Genomic DNA, 17,603 nt, shown 5'->3' with positions numbered 1-17,603 from the left:
GTAGCCACTGAGATACTCCCATTAGCAGCGGAGGAACAAGGCTTCTGTGCTCTTCGTTAAATAATACTGGTCATTTCGTCTTTTAGGCAAAAGCGTCCATCCATAACATTAAAAGGCTTTATAAATTGGTCATGTGTCGACATGGGCAACACATGGGGACATGGGTTCCAGTGAAGCTGTCGCTGTATGTCAGTCATAGCGACCCGAACAAACGAATTTCCAGTTTCATTAACCGAAATGAGAATTACGCAACTCGTGTTTACATTAATGCTGGTTGCCATTTGCCGAACACACACCAGAAATGCTGCTGAGAGCTCGGAAAGACGAAGTGAAGGCTATATTTAGAATTTCTTTCAAGTGATGTTGGGGCGGGGGGGGGGGGGGAGGGGGTCAGGGACAAATTTTTGCCAATGTTTCCGTAAGATGTGGTATGAGTACAGCTTTGGTCTTATAGCGTTTAACGTCACCAAGTGACTGAGGCTATGAGAGACGACATAGTGGAGGGATCCGGAAATTTCGACAATCTGGAGTTCTTTAACCTACACTGACATCGCACAGCACACCGGTACCTTGCTTTTCGCCTCAGCAGTCAAGTGCCCTTACCACTAGACAACCGCAGCGGGGCCATTGCGTCAGCGTCATATGCCAATAATAGCGTTTACTTAAGACGAACATTATCAGAAAAGTAAAATGCTAGCTCGGGAAGTCTAACAAACACCGTTATTAATGCAAAAAATATCGAAGTTTCGTGCAGTATTGATGCAATCCCAAGCAGTTGTAATGAACCACAGGGGCTCCCAAATTTTTGAAAAATATTTTTATTGCGGCTGGCCTGAGGGAAGGTTGCACTGGGCTCTTTATGGTCTGTATATTTTAACATGCACATACCTCAGAGGTCTAGACGCAGGATATACTTTACTGTGGCATAAAACTAATGCGGTTTAAAATGCTGTAGAAGACGGGTTAGCTTTCTTTTTTCCATGGAATTAACAATTTTTCCGCCGTGTTGTGTGTTTTTATGTAAGGCACAGGAAGAACCGTGCACGCTGTCAGCAGTGCCTTGCTTTGCTGAGTGGTCACCGGAAACGACAAGCGCAGTTCAAAAAGCAATTCGGCGAAGTCGACACGTGTGTGGTGACTTTCATCGTTGACGCTTGAGGGCGAGTAGACAGCAGTTGCCCTTCGCATTTGTTTCAGCCATATCCTGCCAAGGTGCGCGGCCATTCTCGTGAATAAAGTAAGAAAAAAAGGAAATAAGCGGAGATAAAACGCTGCGTGCACTAATTTTCAACCTGTAGCATGCATCTTTTTTTTCGCAGCGAACTAAAACAGCATTCGGCACGTGTATACTTAAACATCATCTATTTCGGTCGGGCAGCACTGTACATTGCTGTACGTGTGCTCGCACTAGCATCCGGCATTGTATAAAAGCGTCGTAGCTAGTGCAAAATCCTGTGCACAGTCAGTTTTTGCGGAAGCATGAGAACAACGTTTTCCGTCGCGTTTGTGGTCGCCGCTCTGCTGGGCGGAGCAACTGCTAGCAGTGGTAAGTTGTCCAAATTTCGCATACTGTCAACTGATAATCGACACGCATGCAAAATAAGGATGGAGCCAGAAAAGCAAAACGTTTCTCAGTGTAGTGGCATAACTTGCACTGTTTCTTGGGTTCGAGACGGCAATATGAACGGGAGTCATGCTATTTAATGTTGTATACAAAGTGAATAGAAAAACAATGTGGACCAGAAGTACCCCCATAATACTGACCTTTACCCCCATTTCCTGTTAGCAAATGCTCATTCCACTCATTAAGTTAAGCTGATGGAGAAGCTCACTTTCTTTCGTAATGGCTCATCAAAAGCCTTATTTGCATACCCTTCCATTGCGATGCACGAGCTGCGGTGCTTTATATCAAAGCTCCCAAAAGCTGCTCACACAAATGATTCAAGTGACATAGCTTTTCACTATACTTGGAAAATAGTTAGGAATTCCTTGGTTTGCCACGTTTCGGCGTGAAATTCCCAAACACTTTATTGACATTATACTCTAAAATATTGTTCCTTATTTGCAGCTCCTTGCCTTACCATTACTACGCCTGATTTCCTTACGACCAATGTGGTAAGATTATTTACGAATTTCAATGCTCAAATGCTTGAAACGCTTCATTACAGTGCGAAAACATTACGATTCTTACTCGGTAATAGAATTGGCATCTTGCATTCTGTCCTTTATTGCCTTATGTATATTATGATAATAATGATGCACCGCAACTGTCGAATGCGAAGGTTGTTTTAGAGAATCTAATAAAACGTTTTTGTAAATAGGCTATAAATGTACACTGCAAAGCCTTCATGTAATACCCCGTATCTGAGGCCTTTGAGGTGTATTTTAAATAAATAGACGCGAAATGAACAGTTCAGTGGCTGCAGAAAAGCGAGTTTTGAGCTATTTACACTTGTCATGGGAAGGGAGCGAAATGCCTGAACTTGACAAAAGTCGCGTCACAAACCGATATTATCAAAAAGCGGTCAGTGCCTAGAGAAAGACTAGGTAACGACAAGATACAAGCCGCAACACTTCGTCGGCTACTGGTGCAAGTTTTGCTCTCTCCCTCTGTCCGGAATTGTAACATGTACTTGCTCACAATCTACACCGCTTTTAGAATTGATTATAGGAGGTATTCTTCACAACATTGTACATTTCGATATTTGTGAAAAAATATTTGCAGCAACGTTCTGAGAAACAGCACGCCTTTTGTTTTCGCCTCATAGGACGTTGCAAATATTTCTAAATGAAAGTTCTGTGTGATGGTGCGAAACCTCTGAGCTGAGTTATACAAAAAAAGACAGCGTCATCATAGAAGCTGCCATTCCGACTCTTAAAACAATAATGTAAATCTAGAAATGAAAATTGACAAGATTTTGAACAATAGACACCTGAATGTGTTGTGTCTAGTTTCAAGATATAAAGAAGTTGACAAATCCTGCCCACTCTCGCACTTAAAAGAATGCATTTCTTACCTTTCCACCAGACACACTGTTACGAGAACCAACCCATCGATATCTGCACTCCTTTCAATGTAAGTGACTCACATCCCGCAGAAATGCTGACGGAGCAGTTCGATAATGCAAATTTGTTTCAATGTTGTCGCTTTAGGTGTTGAAGAAAGTAACCACATACGCGTTTTGTATTTTCAGGACGATGACACAGATAAAGTGCGGGAGCTGATAAATGTGAGTTCTTAGAATAAAGGCACGCATTTTAGTAGGCCAGAAACGGCTACAACACGTCTTATATTTGCGCAACCAGCAGGTAATTTGTTGGCTGGACGCGTACACGTATACCATATGCAAGTTGACTGAAAATGAAGATTTGTCCTCAACAGTTATTCCTTTTTTTACGTAACAGTGCACCAACTTCGATACAGAGTACAAGGTTTTGGCGCTGACGTATCTGCTAAACGATGCCGTGGCCTCTACACTTCCGGAAGAGGAACGGGACCAGAGCCTGTGTACGTACGTAATGGAGCAAGCATTATGTGGAAAGAATTTTTCAGAAATTTAGAATTCGTTACTGTCATTTATTTGAAGGAATTGTATGCCCGATCAATGCTCGAAATACAGCTAAGGAGAATGTTACGTGACGGAGACACGTTTTGCTTTTAACTACATACTGCGTGATGTTTTCCGCAGTATAATTTTGCAAGGATGTCGTAGAAAAAAAAGAGAGATTTCAAGCATAGGTTGTTTCTTTATGGGCTTGCATTTTAAGTGTTACAAAGAAACACAACACTGGTTGTTGCCGATAAGAGGCAAAAGATGCGATTGGGAGTTGAACTACACTATTATCTTTAAGTAAAAGCGCTAGTAAGGCAACAATTCCTGTTGTGCACTCTGAAGATTAACGCACAAACTACCTTGAAATCATGAATTTGCAGCTGCTATAAGAGAAACAGAAGAATGACAGTGGATTGGTAACCCTTAATAAAACATAAATCATGAATTTATATAAAATTCGTAATTGTAAAAGCTGATTTGTAAGCGGCGAAAAAGGCATGGTAAAGCCGCTTCCACCTTTTTCCTGGATTTACTCTTAATGTGAAGCGATCATGGCAACTTGAAATTCCGGGGAAGAAACGTTTTTAGTGAAACAATTCTAGTGAGATTAGGCCCTCACCTGCGGAAGACGCCCCAGGTTACTGGAGCCAGAGCAGCAGGGCGGCGAATTAGACTCCGAACTATTAGTCCTGTCAACGTTGGCTTTAACAGTGAGGATAGGGTATCGAGCAGAACATAGTATCACGCTGGCAGGAAACTAGCAACCCTCGTTTTCCATGTCCCAGAAAATAGTTCCATGCGTTTTCTATAGCCACCTGCAACCATAAGTTTGGGATAATACATCGGCTCTCTTAACAGGCGCGATCTTTCGGCCACCAGACTGCAGCACACAACAATTGCTAGTTTTCCTAGAGCATAGAATGATAGCTTGCATGCATTCGCCGTCGCATTCACTCCGGCTTATGTAACGGTTCCGACGCCTGCCGATTCTTCTAATTTACCGAGATGACATCTTTTCCTTTTGCTCTTCTCGTCTCTATCCACGAGAATGGCAATGATCAGCTTTACATCCAGTGATAGCCGGTGTCGCGCTTTTCGACTGTGGTCATTGCTACTACCCGAAATACGATAGAGCACCACTCGATGAAAGGACATTGGCAAAAACCAAGGAAGTACAGGAGGCAAGATTTTCTGAGTGACAAAAACAAGGTCTTTTTCCTTCAAATGCCTAATGTAGAGACATAAGCATGCTTCTCACAGGTGCCTCCATAACTATTTGTTTCGTAAAAATGTTCACCAATACTCGTTCCGAGAAAAATGATTAAAAGTGATTGCTCTGAAGAGTTAGGGCTTAATACATAAAAGCTTTCGCCGCCGCGTGCATAGTAAATGAGCGCGACTTTGCAACTATCGCATAGAAAGACAACGTACAGCGACAAAAATTAGCAGTTAATTGTTAAAAGTGGTTAAAACAAGTGTGAGGAGCGATAGTTGTTTTGTTTATTTTTGCAAATTCGACGTGTTCAGCTGACACCATTGCGCGTCTGTCATTTGATCGTCTACGTTATTTAGAATTAAAAAATAATTTTTATGTGAAAAGTTAATGGTCATTAACAATCGTCAAGTGGTCAGTTTTGCGATTAGCACCAGCTTACCATATCATAACACACTGCACGGGATTTTCGCGAGGCAAGATGTTTTGGTTTGACCTTGGCTCAGCTTCAAGCTCACCCGGACGGAACCAAGCGGTTCCGAGCTTCCAGCTGGAGGAGTAGAGACAGAGCTTTACAAGGAAAGGACAGCACGCTAACTGCAACGTTTTCGCGTTTGTTGCAATGTCGCAGTCATTTACTTAAGCGCACCAACTAACCCAATTTTCTTCTTTGAGCCACAGAGGGTATGCAGTTAAATTTATGAGCTTTAGGTAACCTAAGGGAAATAAAGGCGAGAGTTAATTACATTTGTAGAAGTCAAAAAGTTTCCTCGAGTGTCCGAGTTTCAGTTATTCTGATCACCAGGGTACCCGAGCGTGCGTACTCAAGTTTCGAGAGCTGTGTATACGAAAATGAAAGATCATACTCATCGCACTGATGAGGAAGTAGCTGTGGCAGATATTTTTCCAGTGAACCAGATAACACATTCCAACATGTTCAAGTAACATCTAAAGTGCTACTATCTTGCAGCCCAAACTGATTTCATTGTGCGGTGGTGCTCCACGGGAAACCCTCTACCAACATTCCTCTACAACCTAACGTGCGAAGACTATCTGAGCATGGTGACGGTTACGTGCGGGAAACCAGTTACCTTCAACGTTCCCGACGTCAATGGTCTGGGAGAGGTGAGTGTACAAAAAGAGTTCTCTTCCTAAGTTTCTTTGTACAAAAAATGCAAATCTCAAGGTCTACCCTTCATACAAAAGCATTGACGCTGATAATTTTCAGTCCGAACAACGCCTTTTCAGATCGGGGTTCCGAGTTCAAGAGTTTGACCTCAACACAACCCTACTTGTAGCCTCATTACAGGGCTTTTGTGGGAGTTGAATGTTGTTTTTTTTGAGTGAGAGGTGTTGAATAGATGTGCATCAGAAAGTTAGAAAGTTGGCCGAGTTGGTAATTAGACATGATTGAAAAAATGCACTGCACTAAAAAAGACGACGACTAAATACTTGAAATCTGGACAAGCGCAGACTAATAACGAACTTTATTTGAAGAAACAGACGAGATATATATACAGCGAAACAAACAGATGCACCTACGCGGGGCCGCCAGATACTAATAAAAACATTACGTTTCAAGTTTTATCAAGGTCTAACAATTCACACTCTGCGGATCCCCAGCTTGATCCGCGCCGAAGTCGCCGTCTTGCTACGATGTCTGCTGATGGCCACGCCACACGCAGTGGCCAACGGCGGCGGCTTGGGAGTGCGGAAGAATGGCGGCAGGAGCGCGCGCGTGTCGAGGGAGCGCATAGGGGCCCCCTAGGTTACGACAGAGCCTGATTATGAAGGACAACGGTGACGACGCGAAACGCAAGAATCGTGGCTACAGAACTGCGCTCTAAAGTGGATGGAAAAAAATTATTTCGTTAGACAGCAGGTGTGAACTGGCCATCAACCAATGACTGATTGCGACCTGTTCCGCCCGCTCCACAACCCTGGCCTGGACGACCGGGTTTGAGCTGGCCAACAGGGCCTCCCACTGCTCGAAAGAAGGATCTCGCATAGTATCCGCCTGCAGCGGCGCTGTGCTGCACTCCCATAAGACATGTCCATATGTTGCCAGCTCCTGGTACCATTTAAACTTCATATTAATCTATTTCGGATATAGTGTCCTCAGTATATAGGGACTCAGGAAAGAGTGGATCTACAATCTTCGCCAGACGCATTATTGTGCCTAGACCAAGTCCTTATCCGGACGCGGATAAATCATCCCCTAGTCTATAGTGATTTGTGATATCGTGAAAGGATACCACTCCATCTTTAGTGGACCGCCCCAGAGCCACCGGCTCACCTGCTCGGCTGACGAAACCTCGATCAAGTACTTATGTGAGCCGCCTTGTTCCCAGAATTTCCAGAGTGTGCTGGTACCCATACAATTTTCACCTCCCTAATCTCTCGTCTCTAGGCCTGATTCAGAAGTTGTGCCACTCTACCAGATATTCTACCCCTCGTCAAATTTTGGACCGCTGTTTTTGAGTCGCTCTAAAAGTGGTTCGGAGACTAATGCGAAGAAGCGAGCTGAACAAGCGCTCTCTTAAAGAGCCCAGCTTCCTGGGGAAGCATGTGCGAAGTATATTGAGTAATTCTTGAAAACACGCAAGTTTGTCTCTCCTCGTATGACGAAGATGAAAAAGTTGGCCATCATCCTAAAGGGTTTACCGAAGACATCTATAATTTACTTATCAGCAAATCAAGCCTTGACTAAGTGGCTGACGTGATTCAGAACTGCCGCACGTTCGAGACGCTGAAAATGCTTCGGATTAAAGCCAAGTTCGGATGTCTGGCTTGCGTGACGTCAGTGGCCGCTGTTGACGCTGCTCACGTAACATTAACTGGCAATCTGGCCTCCACAATCCGCCAGGTCATTTGCGAAGAAGTGACCCGGTTTCTATAATTAGCTTGGTGTGTTTCAGCTCTCCCTTCATCGCATCTGCTCTGTTCGCCTCCTAAATCAGCCGTTATTGTAGCGGATTTCGAGGAATACCGGGGACTGCAGCAGCTGCGGCAGAGCAACATATCTTGGGCACCTCCAAGGCAACGGATCAGCTACTACCAGCCGACACATATCAGCTATGACAACAGTCGATGCGACGCTCTGAGTTGACTACTTGCCTGCGCCACTTTTTCCTCGACATCATGTCTGCTACCACCAACCTTGGCACATTTCGTGATCATGTCCTCGCCGCAAAGCATCACGTTATGACCCCATGAACTATCCTAAGCAGCAGTATTACAATTCTGGTTCCTCTCTGCGTTTGCACTATGCTCTTTATTCCGGAGACCCGTGGTAAGCGCCGTATCGAGGTCTTTCACCGGCATCGAACAGAAGCAAGACACCACCTCCCGTTTCCCATGCTATTCGCTCTCTGTCGCCCCAGCACCGCTCACCGCTGCTGGAAAACTAGTCGGTGCGACCAATAGGGGGGGGGGGGGGGGGGGGGATGTCGCTGGACGTTCGCTGCGGAAAGAGATAACCCGCACCTCCACAAAGATGTTACAAGCGAGGTTTTATTGGCCGGTGGAAAAACGTAGGAAACAAGCTTTGTCCATTTGCCAGTCCCAGCACTAGCCGCTCATTCTTCAATCTTATCTTCATCTTCCTCTATTTTTGGGCTTCACACTTTGGTTATATAACAGTGATTGTCAATAGAGATAGAGATTTCAATGTTGGAAGAACGGGCCTTGTCAAATGAGGAAGAAACCGTCAGTTACATAAAGGCATAAAAAAAAAAAACTTGAGGACACATAAGCTCCGAATACCCTATCCAACACAAAAATGTAAGAAGCGCGTCAGCGGCAATGGTCTTGTCTGCTGCTCGCGGTGTGGAGACTCTCTCATATTCGACTGACATGCGCAATGGCCACCTTTTCTCTGCTCCTGCGCCTTAAGTCAGACAAAACATTTTCGGAACGTCAATATTAAGGAAGGGTTCATTAGGCCTTGCGTATAATTGGACGTTTTGCGGGTTAGCTCCTCTGTAGTGCTTATAATCACAGAAAATATGGCCGTAACGCGCGCCAGTTGAAGATTTCGGCGGCTGTACTTTGGTAATAGCCTAATCACATAACTTTTTGATCCATTAATCTCACATGTACTCAATACCGTACAGTCGTAAGGTAGCTTAAGATGTCAATGACCATACGATATACATTTGGAGCCTCGCTCAATCTAGCCGTGTAGATGTCTGAGTGGCCGAGGAGTGGCAAGTCTGACTTGGGATTTCAGGATCGTGTTTTATTCGATTTCCATCTCGGCCTCCGACTTGGAGCCATCTGCCTGAGTTGTCAGTGCCTTTCGACTCGGCTATGCCAGCTGCTGTCGTGACGTCATACTAAGCGCAGACTAACCAGTGACCGCTCAAGTCAATTGACAACTACCTCCTGTCACAGACCGCCAACGCAGGATTTTCTAAAATCAAGCGAGGTGGTCTTAGTTAGGTCCCCGCTGCATGTATATCCTTCACACTCATCGACATGCCTCTGCTGCTGCTCTACGAGTTCCAAGAGTGAGCGATGAGGGTCTAGTTGGTATGACGTGGGTGCTCTATGAGGGTTCAATCTGCGCATTGCCCTGAAGAGTTATCACTTGTGTATGGGTATTCGGCTTTATTATGAGGCGAAAGCGTTACTTCCTTCATGATTGGCGTGAGCAGAAAGTCTGAGAAGGAAGCGATACCAAAAATGTCATTCGAGGTGTGTAAAAATGTTTACGCAACCATTATTAATGTAACGTTCTAGTTGCAGTCATAACATCTATCTCCCAATTTAGCATTTTCCTAATAGTCAAGTTGGAGGCTATAGTTTTTGATAAGGAGAACCGGTGACACATGCAGCTGCAATTGTATAGCTTAATTTGTGAGTGCAGGTGTCCACTGAGAGTTGAAACCGGTACTGCACATTTCCTTGCTTAAAATATAAAACAACTTAAGACGTCTAACACTTTGCCGAACCCTGTCCAGTCGCTCATTGCTAAACAGCCGGGCAAAGTAATGCCAAACCATGCCAAGCAGTGCTTCCACTTGCCCTGATCTTAAGAGAAGCTAAATTTTCTCTATTTTTCTTTTCTTATGAACACCGTGTAGCTCCTGCTCTTGGCCAGTAAGTCGTTCTCGGTGAAAGTTCTTTCCTCCGCAATAAGATACCGGTACATTCTGAGGCGTGTAGGTTATCACACATGAGTGCTGCTGAAAATATGACACCATTTCCTCATAATATGTGAACTATCATGGACGATAGCCGAATATTGTTTTCTGGCTTTTCTAACGCTCAACTAGAAATCAGTGTGCGACACTGCGCCTTCCATTATTGAGAATGCGTGTTGTGAATATCACTCGTCAGCATAAAGTGAGATCGTGCCCGTGCGCGAATAAATATCCTTCTTTAACTGACAAAGAGATTTGCTAATATAGAACAGTCTGGGAAAGCCTAACTCGCATTGCGTTGTGTATAGTTATTTGGATACTGTTGTGGCATATCGCTTGAATGCATCTTTTCTATTGACTTCCAGTGTGCCGAAAGCCATGAAATCGCGCAGCTGTGTACCGAAGGGCAAACCTTCACCGTAAGTATAGCCAATTACTCTAGCCTCTTAACTACGACGCGGTATATAGAAGGGAATATTTGCTTGACTTGACTTGTGATCTGGTGGAAAATTTTGTTCTCTATATTGACACTGCTCGGCTGCGAAAAGGTGCTTTCTTTCAGTGCAAGAAGATCTTAAAAAATGAGCGCAGAGAAAGTAGCAGGGTCTATCACTTTATCCTCCCATTTCGCAAAAAAAGAAGGGTGTTGGGAAAATAAAAACACTAATAGCAGTAGTTTATTATCATCTCAGAAATGACAGCTAGAAAGTGAACAAGGTAATTGGTATCAACTGGAAAAATTACGTGTTGGCGTTCATGTAGCATTCCCTAATACCAAAAGGAGCCTAAGACGCTCTCTCTCTCTATCTGTAGCCCCACTAGATTTTCGCACTGCGAAATTCTAGAAAATATTTCATTGGCTCCGTAAAGTACCAATGTACTCTACAAGCAATGAAATATCTAAACCTGCCCTTAAAACCTTTTTCTTGGTCGTGTTGGCTTAGCGCTTTCGAGAGTGTCTGTGGTAATGTGAATGGGGCACTGGTGTTGTTGGCGAGAAGAGGAAGTAGAATTGGGAAGTAGATGTGAGCAAATGGTTACGTAACATTCTCCAAGGCAACAACAATAACAAGTAACACAGTCTGTGCCTTGGCCTTGCCTGTTGTTTGCTAGAGGCTAGTTCGATCCGAGTAAACTACGCGGAACCAGCACCGGAGCCGATCTCCAAAGCACAAAGCCGTGGAGCTTCAACCAGGGACTCCGCGGTTCCACTTCGCACATTTTCCGCTATAGCAGCATGAGAGTCGAGTTTCGCGACCCACCGTCCGCAAAAAGAGCACAGAAAACAGTCCTGGGAACAATTAATACATCATTACAGGGACCTTTGACCATTAGGTGTGCCGAAAACGCTGCGACGGATCTCAGCGTCCCCACAGAACCGGTAATTGTGCTCTGCTGATTAGAAACTCTGCCGATAAGCGAGCACGACACAAGGTGTCGAAAGTTTTTGGTGGTGTCATTCTCTCCCCGAGTTTACATGTCCAAACGAAATAAACAACCTTTCTCAGACGCTTCTTGAGCTTAGTCGAGGAATTATTTCACAAACCCTGTTATGTTGCACGTGTGTCAGTTTTCGCTCAAGCGTTGTTTCTATATTTTCCCGAGAGGTACGAATGTCAGCCCGCTATATGCAGCCTAGTAACTACCTCTAAGGATGATAGTTCAAGCACACACACAACCGCACGCACGCACACGCATGCACGCACACGCATGCACGCACACACACACACACACACACACACACACACACACACACACACACACACACACACACACACACACACACACACACACACACACACACACACACACACACACACACACACACACACACACACACACACACACACACACACACACACACACACACACACACACACACACACACACACACACACACACACACACACACACACACACACACACACACACACACACACACACACACACACACACACACACACACACACACACACACACACACACACACACACACACACACACACACACACACACACACACACACACACACACACACACACACACACACACACACACACACACACACACACACACACACACACACACACACACACACACACACACACACACACACACACACACACACACACACACACACACACACACACACACACACACACACACACACACACACACACACACACACACACACACACACACACACACACACACACACACACACACACACACACACACACACACACACACACACACACACACACACACACACACACACACACACACACACACACACACACACACACACACACACACACACACACACACACACACACACACACACACACACACACACACACACACACACACACACACACACACACACACACACACACACACACACACACACACACACACACACACACACACACACACACACACACACACACACACACACACACACACACACACACACACGCGTACGCACGCACGCACGCACCCGCACACGTATACACACACAAAAGCAAGCTCGCACACACCGAGAGCACAAAAAACAGTTCTTTTTACGCCACATTTCTGAAGGTGAAGTACAGCACTGGCCGGCTATTCGCCCGTTAATACAAGTCAGATCCGATATCCTGTAAGGGTATATCGATACATATGTGCCCCATTGGAGTTTTTGTTGATTTGAATAAGGTGTAATGCGCGCTAACACTACTGTTATGTCTGGGTCCCGGTAATTAAATATATTGCTTTGACACGTTCACGAATCGAAAGTAAAAAAAATGAAAAATATACTATCACTATGGAGCGAACACTACAGAACTCGACTACTGCTGTACTGCAGTAGCAAAACCTAATGTTCTGTTAAAGTCTGCCAATATATTAATATCAGTAAGTTATAGCTTATGTATGCTGTGTTTCTTTAGTTACATGAGTTTCAATTCTGGGGGCGTGTCCCGTATATCTCAAAGGGTTAAACACATCTAAATGTAGAAAATAATGATATGGCTTCTATAAACGATTCCCCGGCTTTTCTCATGACCTGAGCCGATTTGAGAAATTAAACCCCATAAACCAACCAGCAAGCACTACCCATTACTATATTTTGAAAAAACATTTTTTTTTTCAAAACATTCTTTGCCTTTGCTGTGTATTAGGGACACTGTTCTTCACCGTTACATATTTAAAGCTCGAGGCATGTAAGAAGAATTAAGTACACTCAACATGAACACAATAGAATTTGTCCTAGGTGTCTGCAGTATGGTCGCCTAGGTGTTTATGAATTTGCGTTCTCGTTCACACGTGTAGGGTAGCAATGTAAGCATTGTTTAGTAACTCTCCATGCATTTGCGTTCATCTGCTTCCCTTAATCTCTGTTTAAAAAAACGGCCTTGTGTACGCCTGATTAGAGAGCAAAAAAATGTAACGATGGGCGATATTGTTAAACAATAATTGGGAATTGAACCCACATGAAGTTTCGCTATTAACATGAGAAAAAATAAGCAGTGTTCTTTCCCAAACCACTTATAATGTTGGCCAAATGTTGGTCAGAAACAAAAGGTATCGATATCAGTAAGTTGGGAAGAGCAAGGGTTATACATCTGTCACGTAGTGTTGAACTGACTTGGAAAAAACATAGTGGTATGTTGACGTAGGCAGACGGTATCTGTTGCAGCTAAGCAACTTGCGCAACACGAAGTCTCCATTTTATAGACTGATAATAGCGCCAAGGAGAAGAACGTTAATAGAAGCTGAAATATATAGAGATACACTTTAACTGGGAACATAGATTAAGCGTTCAAAATATCCAGGGCTTTCAAGCTGGTCTTCTAGTTATGACGGAGACAGCCAGGCTAATCGTGTTCACTAATCATGAGGGGCACATGTCATTTTGCAGTGGAAAACTTTCTCCGATTTGATCGAGCTACTAAGGGTAAGTAGTATATTCTTTTTTTTTTTTTGCTGCTCAACAAGCGAACGCACATTTTGCTGTTTTACATTTTTGTTCTTTTATTCATTATAGATATCCTGAAACGCGTAGTGTTGACTGATAACTTCCAATTAACCTGCTAGAACGAACAACTATTACCAGTACATTTTAGCCCTCTTGGAGGGAGACACGAAGATGATATTTCGATATGAAAGCAATAACTAATATGTTAATAAGGTATTTTATGCAAAATCACTTCAGTCCTATGGTAAAACTGGAACCCCCTCATTAATACTAAAGGATTCAATGCAATAAAGTCACATTTTACAAAAACTTAAAACAATATTGCCGTTGTCAAGGATTGTGTCGTATTATTTTTATTATTGCGCCTTTGCGTGTATAAGATTTGTGCATGTCTTTGTCTTGAATACAGATATAGTTTTTTGTGCACTTTGACAGTACTCGATTTAATTGATTGCTGAGGAGTGTTGACGATCGATGAAGTCTTGAGGCCGACAATTTTGTTAAACACATAATTACCGGCTTTCATACTCGACGTCTTATATCCAAACAACCATATTACCAGCGGCGCTAGCTCTACATACTATTCACAGACGAGCATCAGCCTCCTCAGTCAATTCCGTTCCCGTTAGGGGACGCAGGGTCTGGAACATCGTTATCTGAAACAGCTGCGATGAAACAAAATACAAGTACTGAATTCGCCAATCGTTGAGTACAAGTGGTAGAGCTCTCAGTAATAATTCGTTTTTTTTTTTTTTTTTCAGTGCATTTATTTCAGCATAATACCGATCCTGCCATTTCCGGAATACTGACGACCTCTTGGGGCTTTGATGAGATTGATGTAACAGGAGTAGAAAAGTAGCTCCTTGCTAATTTTACTCCCAGTAAAGGACATAAAACGCTGTTGTTGGTGTTGTTTTTTTTTTTTTTTTGCAACCTTTGGTGATTCTGGGGATGCATTGTAAATCTGTTTAAAGCAAGAAAAAAAAGCTGATTTTGGGGCGATGTACTTGAAGAATGTTTTCGGCTGTAAACTGCAAACTTGTAATTATTGTTGCATATCAGCATTTGATGAAACTTTATTTCAAGATATACAAAACGTTTCTTGAAAAAGGGTTTTCACTCACGATTTTCCTTTTGCAAAAACATCCGTTATGCATGAATAGAGAACGAACAATTTCGCGATGCACATCTTGCAGGTATATAATACAACAGAAAAATAGGGAGAGCTGAAAAATCTCGCTGCGGAAGTTTTTCATTAGCAAATAAAGAGTGTTAGCCACTAGAACACTGTGCCCGTCTTCGAATTATTACTTGAATGCAAAAAGCACTGATATGAAGGCCACAAACTTAGTAGATAGCATTTGGTTCAGTTGAGGTTCGCGCTTTTTCCAGCAAAACATGAGGACTCGACGCTTCGCCCTCAATGAGGCTACTGCGGAACAGGCAACTGTGGGTGAACATTTTCGGAACTCATAGCAAGAAGCTGGTGAATAAGCTCTATTTCAAAGAGAGGACGAAATGCGAATTTTTCGACAGCTCTCGAACTCCATGGTGCTGCTGGCGACACTAGCGCAGAAGAAGAACAATCTTCCATTACCAGTGTACTCACTTCTCGAGGACGCTTTCATTTCCAGATGCTGGCAAGCTTCGAGGGGGCTTTCTCCTGGCAGTTGAGAAGGAAAATGAAGGCAGGAACTGAATCTGAATGTCCCGGAAAAGGACGAAATTTCGTCCACCAGCAACGTTGTTTTAATATTGCATATAGCGGTAAAGTGATCAGACAAGCAGGTATACGAGAGAGAGGACACTTAACATGGCAAGCGTCTTCCAGGCAAATCTTCAAGCGGGAGACAAGTGCCACCTAAACACCCTCAAAATCCACAAAGAAAGAGGAATATTGCGAGGAGGGACACTTGCGGGTCCTGTCACCGATCAGCTCCGAGTCTGCATTGCCGAGGCAGAAAGGCCAGCGCCGGTAAAATCTTCTATCGTTAGCCGAGGTCGGCGGCTCTCCCCGCTCACCACGTTATGAGAGTCCTTCGCTCAGTAAGACGAATATCCCTACTGAAAGGAAGAGTTCTACAGGGCAATAACGTCATAAAATCTCATCTAATCGCATAGACTCTCATAGGGTGCACATAATTATTATAAAATATCGTACATAATTTATGATAATGTACAAGAAACAATGAGTTATGCAATTATATGCGTCTTGTATGTGATTTCTTATGTGCATTGAGTGAGATTGTGTGAGAATGTGTGAAGTTATTGCATAATACAATTTTTTGAGTAGAGATACGCAAGAAGACTAGTGGGATGGGACACAACCAGGCAAACCTGCCGTTGGAAACCTCGGGTGGTCTCGTCATTGTACTGGCATGGTTAAATTATGTTGTTAAAATATGATTAAAATACGATGTCCGGAGCGGCTGCATCGCGATCCCGGGCGATGGTGGAGTAACGTGAAAGTCTGAGTAGAGAAGATAGCCTAAAATCCAGAAGCAAGAAGGCCTGAAAAAAAAAAAAAAAAAAAAAAAAAAAAACTTGCCGCCTTCGACACAATCGAAGTCTCATATTTCTGATAAAAATGGTATTTCCGACCAACATAATCTCGTCGGCAGTAACCTCTCTCCGAGAGCTGTCAGACACCCTGTACAATGGATCCTTTCGGTTATCCATCCACGCTTACTTGTTAGCGTTGTGTGATTGCCATCAAAACTCCTGTGCTGAAGAATAGGATGATGTTTAGACTGTGATTTAAGAGCAGACGCGATAACGCATTTACCGCTAACTTCACTTTCCGCGATTTAAAAAAAAATTATATTTTTTAATATATGTTTATCTTCTCAAGCATTTTTTACTGTAACATAAGTACACGTCTCAAACCCATGTTAGTAAGGCGTGTGTACCAAAACGCGCGAACTAGGGCCCCTCTAACATGCTTGGTATACCAACGACCCTTCATGGTCTACGTTATTGAAGTTCTAAGAAAGTTTGGCAATGGATGATGATGAAAACATCTATTGACATTAGCTTAGATTAAGGGAAGGCTGGTCGGGTCCCTATTCCGAGAAACCGTTGGTAAAAGCCGCATGCCCGTGCTTTTTCGACGAGGGCTCGTTGTTCCCCGAGGTCCGAGCTGGACAGGGCCGCCTCCCAGCCTTCCTACGTTGGCTGATTTATTATGTAAATACTGGTATTTTGTTGACAAGCCCATACCATATGATATAAATTTTCCTTCAGGTTACAAAATTTGCACTGCGCGGAAAATAATTCGGGCTCAATGGAGTGAAGTGTTGCTGGGTTATTAAATGACATAGTAACCTTCGAAGGTGACACTCTTCCGATTTACTAAGACCCTTAGCGGGCTTCGGGAATCTCTGCCTTTTAAGGCGCAAATGCTGTAATATCTCTGAATATGTTGTTAACGGAGAGGGGGAGCCTAAATAAGCAAGGGAGGGCGTAGAAGGATTCCGGGGAAGAAAAGCTCGGGCCGAAGCGTGTGCGCGCTCGTTTCCTTCAACTCCCTGGTGGCCTGGCACCCATATTAGCTCCTTCGGTGCAGCTGAAGTCCTACATTGACTCTGAATTCTGCAGGCTAGCGGCGTGATTCTGCCACGCATATAGTTTCTATAAGCTGCCTGGGAATCTGTAACGATGCATTTCGATGCGGAGTGCGTTGCGGCTAGGGCTATCGCACTTCCTCCATAGCCTGCGTATCCCCGTTACGA

At 43.8% G+C, this 17,603-nt stretch overlaps 1 protein-coding gene across 1 annotated transcript; it reads left to right on the top strand.

The window, feature by feature from the left end:
• The first annotated feature begins 1,410 nt into the window (after window positions 1–1,410).
• Window positions 1,411–14,762, top strand: LOC146173928 (uncharacterized). The gene is made up of 9 exons (XM_084583653.1): window positions 1,411–1,546; window positions 2,069–2,115; window positions 3,029–3,076; window positions 3,195–3,230; window positions 3,406–3,508; window positions 5,738–5,892; window positions 10,280–10,333; window positions 13,816–13,851; window positions 14,634–14,762. Exons 1-9 carry the CDS (start codon window positions 1,480–1,482, stop codon window positions 14,679–14,681), a joined length of 594 nt encoding a protein of 197 aa, XP_084439779.1. The 5' UTR covers window positions 1,411–1,479; the 3' UTR covers window positions 14,682–14,762.
• The last annotated feature ends 2,841 nt before the right edge of the window (window positions 14,763–17,603 follow it).

The sequence above is a fragment of the Amblyomma maculatum genome, chromosome 11, assembly GCF_055883805.1.
Source record: "Amblyomma maculatum isolate TAMU_Amacu chromosome 11, ASM5588380v1, whole genome shotgun sequence".
Lineage (NCBI taxonomy): Eukaryota > Metazoa > Arthropoda > Arachnida > Ixodida > Ixodidae > Amblyomma > Amblyomma maculatum.
The sequence above is the reverse complement of the archived record's forward strand: the minus strand, read 5'-3'. Positions and strand labels throughout refer to the sequence as shown.

Excerpts from the sequence above, each read along its gene's own strand:
- LOC146173928 (XM_084583653.1), top strand. The coding sequence starts at position 1,480 with ATGAGAACAACGTTTTCCGTCGCGTTTGTGGTCGCCGCTCTGCTGGGC. Across the intron at positions 2,116-3,028 it reads ATTTCCTTACGACCAATGTG|ACACACTGTTACGAGAACCA; the intron begins GTAAGATTATTT and ends CCTTTCCACCAG. Across the intron at positions 5,893-10,279 it reads ACGTCAATGGTCTGGGAGAG|TGTGCCGAAAGCCATGAAAT; the intron begins GTGAGTGTACAA and ends ATTGACTTCCAG.